This window comes from Schistocerca americana, chromosome 1, assembly GCF_021461395.2.
Source record: "Schistocerca americana isolate TAMUIC-IGC-003095 chromosome 1, iqSchAmer2.1, whole genome shotgun sequence".
NCBI lineage: Eukaryota > Metazoa > Arthropoda > Insecta > Orthoptera > Acrididae > Schistocerca > Schistocerca americana.
This window is the reverse complement of record NC_060119.1, coordinates 903,758,861-903,774,397: the sequence shown is the minus strand read 5'-3', so window position 1 is coordinate 903,774,397 and position 15,537 is coordinate 903,758,861. Positions and strand designations below refer to the sequence as shown.

The following is a 15,537-nucleotide window of genomic DNA, read 5'->3' as shown; positions in this document are numbered from 1 at the left end:
GCGTGATAACAACTGTGAAGTCACTGATGACAGTGCCACTAAAGCAGAGTTATTAAACACGGTTTTCCAAAACTCCTTCACCAAAGAAGATGAAGTAAATATTCCTGAATTCTAATCAAGAACAACTGCCAAGATGAGAAACATTGAAGTAGATATCCTCGGTGTAACAAAGCAGCTTAAATCACTTAATAAAGGCAAGGCCACCGGTCCAGATTGTACACCAGTCAGGTTCCTCTTAGAGTATGCTGATGAAATAGCTTCATATTTAGCAATTATATACAACCACTCGCTAACAAAAAGACCCATTCCTAAAGACTGGAAAATTGCTCAAGTGACACCAATACCCAAAAAGGGAAGTAGGAGTAATCCACTGAATTGCAGTCCTATATCACTAACATCGATTTGCCATAGGGTTTTAGAACATATACTGTATTCGAAAATTATGAAGTACCTGGGAAGAAAATGATTTACTGGCATGTGGTCAGCTCAGATTCAGAAAATATCGTTCTTGTGAAACACAACTAGCTCTTTATACTCATGAAGTAATAAGTGCTCTTGACAGGGGATGTCAAATTGATTCCATATTTTTAGATTTCCGGAAGGCTTTCGACACTGTTCCTCACAAGTGTCTTCTAACCAAACTGCATGCTTATGGAGTATCGCCTCAGTTGTGCGACTGGATTTGTGATTTCCTGTCAGAAAGGTCACAGTTCATAGTAATACACATAAAGTCATCGAGTAAAACAGAAGTAATATCCGATGTTCCCCAAGGAAGTGTTATAGGCCCTCTATTGTTCCTGATCTATATTAACGACATAGGAGACAATCTGAGTAGCCGTCTTATATTGTTTGCAGATGATGCTGTCATTTACCGTCTTGTAAAGTCATCAGATGATCAAAATGATTTGCAAAATGATTTAGATAAGTTATCTGTATGGTGCAAAAAGTGGCAATTGACACTGAATGAAGAAAAGTGTGAAGTTATTCACATGAGTACTAAAAGAAATCAGCTAAATTTTGATTATGCGATAAGTCACACAAATCTGAGAGCTGCAAATTCAACTAAATCCTTAGGGATTACAATTACAAATAACCTAAATTGGAATGATCACATAGATAATATTGTGGGTAGAGCAAACCAAAGACTGCGATTCATTGGCAGAACACTTAGAAGGTGCAACAGGTCTATCAATGAGACTGCTTAACACTATGCTTGTCTGCCCTATTCTGGAGTATTGCTGTGCAGTGTGGGATCCGCATCAGGTGGGACTGATGGATGACATCAAAAAAGTGCAAAGAAAGGCAGCTTGTGTTGTATTATCATGAAATATGGGAGATAGTGTCACAGACATGATACGTGAATTGGAGTGGCAATCATTAAAACAATGGTGTTTTTCGTTGCGATGGGATCTTCCTGTGAAATTTCAATCACCAGTTTTCTCCTCTGATTGCGAAAACATTCTGTTGGCACCCACCTACATAGGGAGAAATTATCATCACGATAAAATAAGAGAAATCAGGGCTCACACAGAAAAATTTAAGTGCTTGTTTTTCCCGTGTGCCATTTGAGAGTGGAACGGTAGAGAGACAGCATGAAGGTGGTTCACTGAACCCATTGCCAGTCACTTTATTGTGAATAGCAGAGTAATCACGCAGATGTAGATGCAGGTGCAAGCAGTAGATAGCTGCACAGACTGACATGCAGCTACACACCATAGCGGACCTGGCAGATAGGGTGCACAATACCCTGACAAATATGCCAAGCATGGCATCTGCAGTTGCCTATGAGCCCTTAACCCACCAGCCACCTTCAATTTGTGGCAACAGACACTTCTCCCAGCCCCATCAATGGACACTGACCTTCAGCACCTCGTGCAGAACTTGGCTGCCCATGTGGCGGCCCTCAGCACACAGGTCAACAGGTTGATGTTCTCACAGCAACAGGGCAGCAGGCACCACATTGGTAGCAGACCATGCTCCAGGTGGTGCGGCTTGTGCAGGCACCACCACAGCATCCACTGCTCTCACGGTAACCTGCTGATGTCAGAGCAGACTCCAAGTGGCGTCTGCTGGTATCATGCCCATTTCGGCAGTGATGCAACCAAGTGCTGTACCACTTGCTTGCACTCAAATGCCAGCTGGGACCACACCTACACTGGATGCAGTGCTGTGTCAAAGTGTCTGTTTGTGGCAGAATGGAGTGGGGGTGTGAGGTAGCTGGTAGACACTGTGCCAGATTTATTGATTTTTCCCAAAACCATGTTAAAAGATCTTGGGAAGACTGAAACAATGTGCCTCACTGCAGTTAATAGTTCCACCATCAAAACGTATGGCATTCATCATAAGAATGTGGATCTCGGACTGCACCACACATTCGCTTGGAAATTTGCTTTGACTGCTGTCAACGATCTGATCCTGGGTGCAGATTTCCTCAGACACTATCAATTGCTTGTGGAAATCTCAAATGCCCGTCTGACCTCAAATGCCAAAGACAAGTCTGAAGAAGGTGGGACAGCAACAACAGGACACCTTGTTCATTGTTAAACCTGTGGCATGCTCCAGACCATTCACAGATATTCTAAAAAAAAATTCAGGAGCTAATTTGCCTGTCTGGGGCACTGTGATACATCACGCATTCAACGCACCACCGTATCATCACCGCTCTTGGTCCCCCCATCTGATGCCACCCACATCACCTCACACCCGTCAAGTTCACAGTCTTTAAGGCCGAGTTAATGGCAATGTTGTGACAAGACATCATCCAATCATTGAGCAGCCCATGGTCTTTCACTTTGGTGCCCAAAAAGGGCATTTTGTGGCCTCCATGTGGGGACTGCCATACGCTAAATTCATGGACAGTGCCAGACAGATATCTGGTACCACATCTGCTGGACTTTAGCTGTGACTTGTGAGGTGTGACTGTGTTTAGTAAAATTGACTGCATGAAGGCATTCATGCTCGTCCCCATGGTGCAAAAAGACATAGAAAAAGCCATTATTACCACTCCGTTCTTCATGTACCTGGACGACGTCCTCAAGTTCTCAAAGTCGCCCAAATTCCACCACAGCATACTAACAACAATTCTCTGGTGTCTCAGTGAGGCTAACATAGTGATCAATCTATTGAAATGTGTATTCGGGGTCAGTGAGATTGAATTTCATACCTATCAGATCCACGCCTGTGCTGGCCACAGCGCAGGCAATCCTGAACATGCTTCACCCAGAAACTCACAAAGGCCTATGTCATTTCATCAGGATTGTCAACTTGTACCAGCACCATCTGCATAACATTGCTGTGGTGCTAAAACCCCTGACTGCAGCACAACATGCCCACAAGACGAAAGGAAGAGCTCTGATTACCTGGACTCATGGAATGGAGCAAAGTTTTACTGCATCTAAATGGTGCCTTGCCGAAGTGGTAGAACTTATTCATCCAATACATGAGGTGGAGTTAACCATCATTGTGGATGCCAGCCAGGCCACTATTGTTGCAGTGCTTCAACAACATGTTGAAGGCAGCTGGCAGCCACTTGGCTTCTTCTCGTGGAAGTTGTCATCGGTGCAGCTCTCTCGGAGAGCATACAACCATGAGCTGCTTGGAATCAGGCAGTGAAACACTTCTGTTTGTTGGTGGAAGCTCGCCCCTTCATTATATTCACTGATCATAAACCTGTAACACATACTTTCCGGATCAACAACACCAACTGTTCACTGCACGAAATACAGCAGTTGGAATATGTGTCCCAGTTGACAACAGACATCTGCCACATTTCTGGGATGGAAAACGTCATCATTGTCTGCTTGTCCCATGGTTGTGCAGTAATCTCCTCCCCTGTGAACTTCAAAGCCATCACACAAGAACAGGAAGGTGACGGATAACTGGACAGCTTCCAACATGATTCTTCCAGTGACCTATGCCTATAATCGTGCCGGAGAATTCATGGAGGAATGTTGCCTCAGCCTGCCACTTGCAGCATGCCTGCACAGTCACATGACCAGCATCTGACTGCATCCACTGACACAGCTTTGTGTCGGCAAAGCCTTTGCCCGCACAGATCTTCAGCACTGCATGCTTGTGATCCTGCACACACATGCGGTACAGCAACCACTTCAACTGCTGTATTTGGGATCACACTGCACAATAACATGTGGTGGGAAGATGTTGGAGATCAAGTATGATTGTAGGCCAGCCAAAGTCTCGGTCAACAAGGTCAAACCAGTGTATGTCTTGACAGTGCCAACCGCCACACACTTCTTCAACCCAACGGGGGTCTTGGTAATGGATTACCCCCTATGCTAAACTCTTCAAACTGGTAGTTTCTGGGTGTGTGCCTAGCCTGCTGGCAGTAGTTTATATGGCTGGCTGGCCCCAGAATGCAGCGATTCTGTGAAATTGCTCTAGGATGGGATTACTTGTTCAAATGTTATGAAAATTTCAGGAATTGGTATCAATACATATTTATTATGATTAAAACATGCATTGTCACTTAAAATGAATTTTTAGTGTGGTATATTTTGAAACAATCTTGGAAACAACGTCCTACACCACAGTCCTTGCACCAGAATGATGCTTCCTTACATTTCCTCATCTTCTTGCAGCAGACTGCAGATCTCTTTTTAGGCTTACTCTTCTTCTCTGTGAGTGGGATCTTCTCAATAGAATGCCTTGCTGTGAGCTGTTCAGGCACAGGAGTTTTTGAAGGTCGCCCACATCGAGGTGAAGATACATTCTTCCCGTGAATTTCCAGCAAATGTGTTGTGAGAGGAAGCCTGAGATTTATAAGCGTTTCTTCCGTTGTTTTTTCGCTAGCATTGTACACAATAAAAGCATTGTGCACTGCAACATTCATCAGCCTTCTAAATATTTTCATATACCACTTAACACCTTTCTTCCTTTCCATGAGAAAAGGTTGTAGTATCTGATCCTTCAAATCTACACTCCCCATAAAACTATTCTACTCTTTTATGCACTGAGACTTTCTTACCTCATTACCCCTTTCAGTTGCTGTAACAACTGCATCATTACGAAATGTTGAAATAAAGGCAACTAAACATATCTTCAAATGGAGATCACTTTGTTCTTGAAGCACTCAATTTGAAGAGACACAATTCAAAATATTGTTCAGTTCACATTTCACTGTCGGATGGGCATAATCTGGTGACGCAAAGCCTGAGTCCATTGTTCACTCTAACGGCGTAGTTGTTGACTGTTGAAAACTAATAAAGTTAGCACATGGTGTTGGTTGAGAATGTGAGTCACTGTACGTAAATGATGAATACGCCGTTGGCGAAGAAATGACAAAACTCAGTGAGCGGAGTTGTGCTTCCACATCTTCAAACAAGGCATTGTATGGTGTGGTCATTGTGTAGTGCATATAACCTGTTGCATAAACACTGGCGCAAAAGATGTGAAACACGAATGAACTGCGGGGTCACCACTATGGGAACGGGATCGGTAATCGGGATATAGAAAACTTAATTCCCATATATGTCGTAGCTCATATATATTTACACTTGACACTGCATCTATACAGAATGAAGTATAAGAAAGAACTGACTACAATAAAGTTAAGATGGAGGCTCAACAGAGCACTTAGAGTTCACAGATATTAAGTTTTGTGGTCAATATGAGCTATTGACGCCACAGTATCATCTACACATCCAAGATTATTTATATTTACCCTAGCTATTTTAATTCCAATTTCTTCATCATGTAACATGGCATTCCTTTCAATTTGTTATACATATAGATTTAATAAATAAGGGGAAAATATGCAGCTTCACCATACTCCTTTCTGTATCTTGACCCATTTAGTTGCTCCAAGGATCTTCACCATGCCATCTTGGTCAGAGTATAAATTCTGTATGAGTTAACTGAGGTATCTGTTACTTCCATGTTTATGAGCACTTCCCATAATTTATTGTGGTTTCCAAAGTCAAAGGCCTTAGCACAATCAGTAAAGCAGAGATACACTTCAGTCTGAAAATCTCTTGCCTTCTCCATAACTCATCAAGTCCAAGCAATTTGATCTCTGATCCTACTTGCTTTATGAAAACCAGATTGTTCTTCAAGTAGCTTTCAGTCTTTGTACTGGCAAAGTACATTATACACATGACTTTGTTTGCATGTGAGATAAGTGTGGTAGTTCAGTGCTTCAAGTACTCTTTAGAAATGCCATTCTTTGAAATCAAGATGGACATTGAACTTTTCTGCTCCTTTAGCCATTGTTGGCTCCTCCATATTTTTTGATCTATTGAGTGAAGCACTTTCACTGCATTCTTGTCAATCATTTGAAATAATTTTGCTGGAGCTCCATCATGTCCACTAGACTCATTTTCTGTAATGTTTTCTAGGACCCATTTGTCTTCACTCTCCGTTTGCTCTGGTTCCAAAATCACGTTAACTACATCGTCATCAGGGTGAAGTTCTTTCTTATATAGATATTCTTCATAATATGCCCATCTTTTTTTTTTCTCTGATTCTGTAGGATGTTTACCATTTCTACCTTTTATCATCCCTATTTCCACCTGGAATTTTCTTTGATGTCTTTAATTTTCTTGCAAAGATCCCCTGTCTTTCAAATTCTGCTATTCTTTTCAATTTCTTTGCACTGTTCATTTAAAAAGATATTCTCATCACTTGTAGTTAATTTCCAAAACTCTGGATTTAATTTAACCATTGCTGATCCATCCTCTTTGATTTTTGCTTTCTTTCATTCCTATGTAATTTGCTTTGCCTCAGCCAGTAACCATTTGGCCTTCTTGGTATTCTTTTGCTTGGGAATGTGTTTTTCTGCTGCCTCCTTCACAGCATAGGCTACTTCTGTACACAGCTCTTGTGGATTTTTTGTCTTCTAACTCTAATGCATTAAATCTGTTCTTGACTTCTACTGTATAACCAGAAGGTATGCTCTTAAGGCTGCATGTGTAAGATGGAATAGTTTGGCTAGTTTCCTCAGTTTCAGCCAGAATTTTGCAGTTAAGAGCTAATGATCTGATTTACAGTCAGCTCCAGGTATTGTTGTAGTTGGATGGATGGCACTCTCTCACCTCTAATTACAAAGTATATAATCAATTTGGCCATCTCATGAAGTTCAGATGTAAAAGTGTTGTTTTTGTAGCTGGGAAAGTGTATTGGTAATAACCAGTGCATTATTGTGGCAGAGTCATAGGAGTCTATGTCCTGCTTCATTTGTTTTACCAAGACCAAATTTTCCCTTAACATCTTCTACAGTTTGATTTCCCACTTCGATGTTCCAGTCTCCACCTATGAAGACAATATCCTTTTTTGATGTCAGCAGCAGTAATTCTTGCAAATCTCCATTGAACTGATCAACAGTGTCCTCTTGACATCTGGCGGATGACAAGCAAACTTGAATGATCGTGGGGTTGGCTTGAAACCTGATGGACATTCTATCATTTTTTATAACTGCACCCTATTACAGCTTTCCTTAATCTGTTACTAACTGTGAAGGCTACTCCATTACTGCTGTTGCTGTTTTACCCAGAATAGTACACTGTATAGCCATCAGAAGCAAATCTTCCACTGGCCTCCAAATCCTTCCTGCTCACCGACTCAGTTTCTTGCTGAGAATAGTTACTCAACCTTTCACTGAGTTGCTTGGCTTAAAACGGGTACCACATGTAGTAGGAAGCAGGAAAATTGAGCTGACACAGGCTAAGAGAAATCTCTTCCTGTGTTCTTGTCTCTGCATGTCACCACCTTCTTTTACCAGAGTCTAATGGTGCTTTCTGAGATTTCCCCAGGTCATTTCCTGCGCCTTTTGACTGAATATGCCAGTTTGGTGGTCAGAGGAAGGCAATATCAACTCTGATGGAACCATGTCTAATAAAGTACTGTGGTACTCAAACCAACCTTTGAGTTTAGGACAGCTTTTCTTTAGATAGAGGAAAAAAAAAGAACAGATTAAAACCCCAAGAGTTTGAGAAAATAGTTGAGAAATGAGAGGAAAAATCAAAACATTTAGAAAAAAATTGTGTCTCATGAAACTTCATATAGTACACTGAGACTGTATGCCATACCAGGACTCAAACTGAGACCATTCCTTTTGCAGCTATCACTCACACTGACTGAACTATTCAGGTGTGACTCACAACCTACCCTCACAGTTAAACTTCTGCTAGATTATGCCCAGCTCTGAAACTAGGAGAGTTAGTTAGTTAGTTTGTTTGTTACGTGTTCCATTGATCAATAGGACAGAAAAACCATTATGATGTGGAACATCTCAAATGCACAAGAAATGCGCATAGGAAACAAGTTGTTTCTTTTTTTTTTATTTTTTTTTTAATTATAGTGTTATACCTAAATATTCCTATTATCTATCTCATTCCCTTAAATGGCACAAAACACATATATTGCATCTCCAGATTTATTTACTCATGTTCAAGAATTCATCTTGTCAAGGAGGTATGATTTCAATTTGTTTTTGAAACTATTACTGCTGTCTGTCAGACATTTTATTTCATCTGGTAATTTATCAAAAAATTTTATAGCAGCATATTTTACCCCTTTCTGTGCCAAAGATAGGTTAAGCAAAGGATAGTGTAGGTCTTTCTTTTTTCTGGTATTGTAATCATGAATGTCGCGTTGATTTTAAACTGGTCCACGTTGTTGAGAAAAAATTTCACTACTGAGTAAATGTACTGTGAAGCAGTTGTAAGAATTCCTAACCTATTAAACAGACACCTACAAGATGTGCGACTATGATCCCCACACATTATTCTAACTACTTTCTTTTGAGCAGTGAATACCTTTTGCCTAAGTGTTGTGTTGCGCCAGAATATTATTCCGTATAACATGAGAGAGTGGAAGTATGCAAAGTATGCTAGCTTACTAATTTCCACATCCTCAAAATTGTCAATTATTCTGATTGCAAAAGTTGCTGAACCTAGATGCTTTAGGAGATCCAAAATATGAATTTTCCAATTAAGATTCTCATCTATATGTACACCTAAAAACTTAGTATACCCTGGCTACTGACTTCTTTTGATGTGTTATGTTTATTAAAGGAATTATATTTTTTGCAGCAGAAAATTGGATGTACTGTGTTTTTTCAAAGTTCAGAGCAAACCCATTCTCAGAAAAGCAATTGATAACTTACCCAGAGACAAATTATTTGTATCATTTTCTATCAGACTTTCTTTTACTGGATTAATAATTATGCTTGTATCATCAGCAAACAGTGACAGTTCACCATCTCGTTTCACATAAGAAGGGAGGTCATTCACATATATCAAGAACAGGAGGGGACCAATGACCAAACCTTGTGGAGGACCTAATGTAATTTCTCCCCAGTTAGAAGAAGTGGCAAACTCCTTTGAATCACTTGAAGCATATAAAGAGACTTTTTTCTTCATGTTCTGTTGATATGACTTAAACCACTTATATGCTGTTCCATTTATACCATAGAATTGTATTTTCTGTAACATAATGTCATGGTTCACTCAATCAAATGATTTGGATAAGTAACAGAATATTCCTACTGGTGACATTTTACTATTTGTATATTGCTATCTCAGTGGAACAGCATTTCTGAATTCCAGAAATCCGAACTGTGATTTACTAAGTATCCCATTACAGTTGAGATGGCTAAGTTCTCTTGAGTAAATTACTTTCTGAAAGATGTTTGAAAATGCTGTAAGCAAGGATACTGGCCAGTAATTATTGACCTCTGTGGTTTCCCCCTTTTTGTAGAGAGGCCTGACAATGGCACATTTTTAATCTGTCTGGAAAAATACCCAGAGTCAGTGATGCATTACATATGTGACTCAAAACATCAGCAGTAATTGCTCCACATCGTTTTAATAACTTGTTGGAGATGTCATCTACTCCAAAAGAACATTTATTTTTCAATTATTTAATAATTTTCCTTATTTCACAAGAAGTTGTTAGATGAAACTTAATCTGACTAAAATTTTTCAAAACTGACTCTTCCATGTACTGCCTGGCTTTTTCTTTTGAACTATTCTCACCAATTTTTTCTCCTACACTTAAGAAGTGATTGTTAAATACATTGGCTACCTGTGTACTGTTGGTTAAGATGGTCTCATTCTCTTTAACAGTAATACTACCTACCCCAGTGGTTATCTTTCCTGTCTCCCTTCTAACAACATTCCATATTGATTTGATTTTATTGCTGGAGTTGTTAATTTCTTCTCTAACATACATATTTCTTGATTTCCTTACAACTTTTCTCAGTATGTTACAATAATTTTTGTAGTGTAACACTACTTCTGGATCTTTACTAGTTCTTGCTGTTTAGTTTTCTTTTTCTTTCTGAAGACACTTTAATACCTGTAGTAATACAAGCTTTCTTTGAAAAATTTGTAGTGTTACATTTAGTAATTTTCTTTGGAAAACAATGTTCAAAAAGGGATATAAATTTATCAAGAAATATGCTGCATTTATCATTAACATTTGGCTCATTATATACATCTTCCTAGTTTACATTTCCTAAACTTTCTCTGAAGTGGTCTATAGATACCGGAATTGGTAGAAGGAATTGGTAGAAGTTAAGCTGCGAAGGTAGATCAGGTGTCATGCCCGCGTCACTCAGTTGATAGCATCACCTATGAAAGGCAGGGCTACAGCTTTGATTCCAAGTCTGGCACATAATTTCAGTCTGCTTGAAAGCTTCAAGGCAGAGACAACTACAATGCAGAATGAAAAATTCATTACAGAACTAAGTGTCCTTGTTTGATACAATGAACCAAGATTCATAAATAATAGTGATAAGGTGTATCAAAACCAAGACACAAACTCCACATAGAGAATAAACAAAAGTGTAATAATGGCAACAACAATGTATTCAATGTAATGAACAATTTTTTCTACTGTGTGTCACTTCTTTGAATTCACACACATCTAGTACTAGTAACATTAGGTCTATTTTTAATGTTTATCTGTGAAAAACAATGTAATGCTAGTCCTTCTTCTAAAGCAATGAATTATTTATGTTTCATGAAATAATTTTGTTGTTTTAGGTTGACTTTGGCTTTGCAAAAGAAGTGGGTCCTGGAGGTAAAACGTGGACATTTGCTGGAACACCAGAGTATGTTGCCCCAGAAATAATACTCAATTTAGGACACAATCGGGCAGTTGACTACTGGGCACTTGGAATATTTATGCATGAGCTGCTGACTGGAAGGTGATACGAAAATTCAAAAATAAATAACTAAATTAGTCAATGAAAAGTAAATAAATCAAAAGAAAATTGAAAAAGTCATGTAATTAATTTGTGCATCTATCAGTCTACACTTGTACCTCTGTTCTGCTAAGGATGCTCACACTTTCAGTCACTCATTCTATAGATCCACAAAGAAAGACAACCATCACATATGTAAAGAGGGTCTAATTACAGATCAACACATATAGCTTGATGGATAACCGTGGTTGTCTTGGGAACAGGTAATGCTCATCGCATCTGTGGCCATGTATACCTCCTGGGTCAGGCCCAGGCCCTAAGGGAGCTCACTCATTGTTGGCTGGGTATGGGTTTGGTGAACCCAGATTTCCTGCTGGTGCAGGAGACACTTTTTAAATGTGTTGATATCCCAGCGCTCAGGAGATATATGAACTCAGTATGGACAGGGATAATGGTAAATGACACTCCACTTCTGTCTGTCTCATAAACAGCTAACAGGTAGTTGTTATAGAAGCACACATTCCATAAAGAGATATGTTTTTCAGTGTAAAACTCAACAAAGTTCTGTATAGGAAGGCTCATTCTCACCTGATTTCACAACTCCCCATCCATTCCTACTTCTTGAGGACTGAATGCACATAAAGTATTATTGGGATCTATGGCAACATAGCACAAGGGTAATGCTACTGAAAGCAACATTGTGGTGCAAGAGTTATGTCTTCTTATTACTGGTTGTGCCACACACTTTGGCACTACAGTGGGATAATACCCTGCCACTAACCTCATTTTCTGCCCTCCTGGCCTTACAGACACTGCCCAATGGGAAGTTGTTGATGGCTTGCATTTAAGTCATTGATTCCTCGTCTGGTTCCACCCATCAGATGTAGCTGTCCCTGAAAGGAAGTCATGAGTGTGGATGCTCAGCAAAACAAATTGGACACTGTACATCAAACTGGCTGTTTTTGAACAGTGGGAAAGTATACAGAATTTGGTAGGTCACATTACAAGGGTGATCCACAATGCTGCTCATGCATCTATTCCAAAGTACTCAGGCTGACTTATGAGACAACATGTCCCATGGTGGAATACCATGTGTCACTTCACAATCAGGGTTAGATTCCCGGGCATGCAGTGGTTGCAAAGCAAACCATATTCTGCAAACATTGCAAAGGATTTGGCAAGTATTTTTGGACTTGGTAAAATATTTCCTATAAAGAAGATCCCTGGTAAATGTGTCAGGGAACCAATAGCCGCTGTACTAAAGTGAGACGTCTGCAATCTAGTATCCAGTTTACACCTGCAAACACTATTTACAGGAAATGGCAGTGCATTTCAATTTTATCACTGCACTGAAAACCAGAGTTCTGAATGAGATTTTCACTCTGCTGCGGAGTGTGCGCTGATATGAAACTTCCTGGCAGATTAAAACTGTGTGCCCGACTAAGACTCGAACTCAGGACCTCTGCCTTTCGTGGGCAAGTGCTCTACCATCTGAGCTACCGAAGCACGACTCACGCCCGGTACTCACAGCTCTACTTCTGCCAGTACCTCGTCTCCTACCTTCCAAACTTTACAGAAGCTCTCCTGTGAACCTTGCAGAACTAGCACTCCTGAAAGAAAGGATATTGCGGAGACATGGCTTAGCCACAGCCTGGAGGATGTTTCCAGAATGAGATTTTCACTCTGCAGCAGAGTGTGCACTGATATGAAACTTCCTGGCAGATTAAAACTGTGTGCCCGACCGAGACTCGAACTCGGGACCTTTGCCTTTCGCGGGCAAGTGCTCTACCATCTGAGCTACCGAAGCACGACTCATGCACGGTACTCACAGCTCTACTTCTGCCAGTACCTCATCTCCTACCTTCCAAACTTTACAGAAGCTATCCTGCGAACCTTGCAGAACTAGCACTCCTGAAAGAAACGATATTGCAGAGACATGGCTTAGCCACAGCCTGGGGGATGTTTCCAGAATGAGATTTTCACTCTGCGGTGGAGTGTGCGCTGATATGAAACTTCCTGGTAGATTAAAATTGTGTGCCCGACCGAGACTCGAACTCGGGGCCTTTGCGTTTCACGGGCAAGTGCTCTACCATCTGAGCTACTGAAGCACAACTCACACCCAGTACTCACAGCTCTACTTCTGCCAGTACCTCGTCTCCTACCTTCCAAACTTTACAGAGTCGTACTTCAGTAGCTCAGATGGTAGAGCACTTGCCCGCGAACGGCAAAGGTCCCGAGTTCAAGTCTCGGTCGGGCACACAGTTTTAATCTGCCAGGAAGTTTCATATCAGCGCACACTCCGCTGCAGAGTGAAAATCTGATTCTGGAAACATCCCCCAGGCTGTGGCTAAGCCATGTGTCCGCAATATCCTTTCTTTCAGGAGTGCTAGTTCTGCAAGGTTTGCAGGAGAGCTTCTGTAAAGTTTGGAAGGTAGGAGACAAGGTACTGGCAGAAGTAGAGCTGTGAGTACCGGGCGTGAGTCGTGCTTCGGTAGCTCAGATGGTAGAGCACTTGCCCGCGAAAGGCAAAGGTCCCGAGTTTGAATTCGGTCGGGCACACAGTTTTAATCTGCCAGGAAGTTTCAACCAGAGTCCTGTTTTCTGTTGTCATAGGACATAATGGAGAGTAGTAGTTGGGATTTCCATTCCTACAACACTGAGAAATACACCTTCCAATTTTCTTTATGGCAACTGGATTGTGCATTGTCTCTGCAGACCAGACTGCACCAGTCTGAGTCCAGTACAGCATATTATGGTGTCTCAAAGAGGATGCAAACCAAATCCTTTTATTTCTTTTTAATAAAATCTGGCTGAGCATAAAGGGTGCTAGAACACATAGTCAACTGACTTCTTACCTAAGTTCTATAATCAGAAGACCTTAGTCACTTCTAGTACAATTTTATGTGATGCAGCCCTTGACAACCTCAACCTGCTCAAAACAGGAATACAACAATCTTTCCTCGGCAGACAACTCTCTCATAGGTATAGCCTTCACTCTTGAGAGGACCTATGATACTACTTGCAAACATAACACCCTTGGACAGTTCCACAAATGGGGCTTCTGAGGACATCTACCCATATTTGTATAGTCTTGCCTTTCCAATTGTGTTTTTAGACATCAGATCATTGATGCTCTGTCACAATGATTCAAGCAAGAGAATAGTGTACCTCCAGAATCTGTTTCGAGTGTCTCTCTGTTTGCTATAACAATCAATAGTGTTATGCCCAGTCAATGTTCATTGTTTGTCGATGACTTTGCCCTTCTTTCTGACTGTGTTCCTGAAAGTATATCACTGCTGATCTTTTCAATGAATTTGTAGGATTCTAGTTGGGGATTGTATTGCACTGGGACTGGAATGATGACAGTATCAGGTGGCAGACACACCTCACTGTGACCTTGAGTTACCAAAGTGTTTAAAATGACTTGAAGAGAGCTTCAGTAACATGTATTTGGCATTTGTTAGCTGTGTGGTGGTGATTTCAAAAGGGAGATACTTGTGGAAGAAATGATTTATATTTCATCTCAAAAAGTTTAATTTATTTCATCAATGTCATTTCATCTAAATTTCCTGCCTTTCCAAAACATAACTTATTGAAGTTATTCCACAGTGATGTAAAGAGTGAGGTGCCTAATCTCAATGCCTGTTTGTCCTTCTGGTTTTATCTTATTTAATGTGACCATCAACTTCTTAGTTAAGCAAGAGCCATTAAGCAATTACCTCAGGAGATGAGTTTGTGTGCACAGTGACTACCTTGAAAGTGTTATTAAGCCTCTCCAGCAGTCTCCAAGATAAAAAGCAGTTACAGTTAATGAAACTCCCTGGCAGATTAAAACTGTGTGCTGGACCGAGACTCGAACTCGGGACCTGTGCCTTTTGTGGGCAAGTGCTCTAATCTGCCATGAAGTTTCATATCAGCACACACTCCACTGCAGAGTGAAAATCTCATTCCAGTTACAGTTAATGTTGTCCATTGAGTCAGATCCAGTCACAAATGGGGTAATATTTAAAGTAGCAGGTTGATTTAACAACTGAATCTCGATAATTTGCATATGAATGTTTCAGTAGTCTAGAGAGGTTGTTAGGAATTAAACACCTGAGAAATAAACTACAAGCAAAATGTATCAGCTGTGAGATACTGTATAGAAATTCCATCCCATGCTCATCTAGGATAACCTCTTTTTCACACTTTGGTTCCTCTCTGTCTTAAAACTGAGAAGCTTCATTCATCAGGAATTTACCAACATATTGAAAAAGCATCACCAGCAGTTATACTGTAATCATTACAAATTGACAGCACTTTTTCTCTCTTTGGTTTTTATGTATGAACGACAGTCTTGATTAAGAATGACACATTTGACACATTACTGATGG

The 15,537-nt window shown here is 40.4% G+C and overlaps 1 protein-coding gene across 4 annotated transcripts in view; it reads left to right on the top strand.

Annotated features, from left to right (window-relative positions):
* LOC124547561 (cGMP-dependent protein kinase, isozyme 1-like) overlaps positions 1-15,537 on the top strand; it is a 408,150-nt gene that overhangs the window by 296,907 nt on the left and 95,706 nt on the right. For all 4 annotated transcript variants that reach the window (XM_047125117.1, XM_047125116.1, XM_047125115.1 and 1 more), the window contains exon 12: positions 11,004-11,167. In XM_047125117.1, coding sequence (XP_046981073.1) covers positions 11,004-11,167 — 164 coding nt within the window. The remainder of the gene's footprint in view (positions 1-11,003; positions 11,168-15,537) is intronic.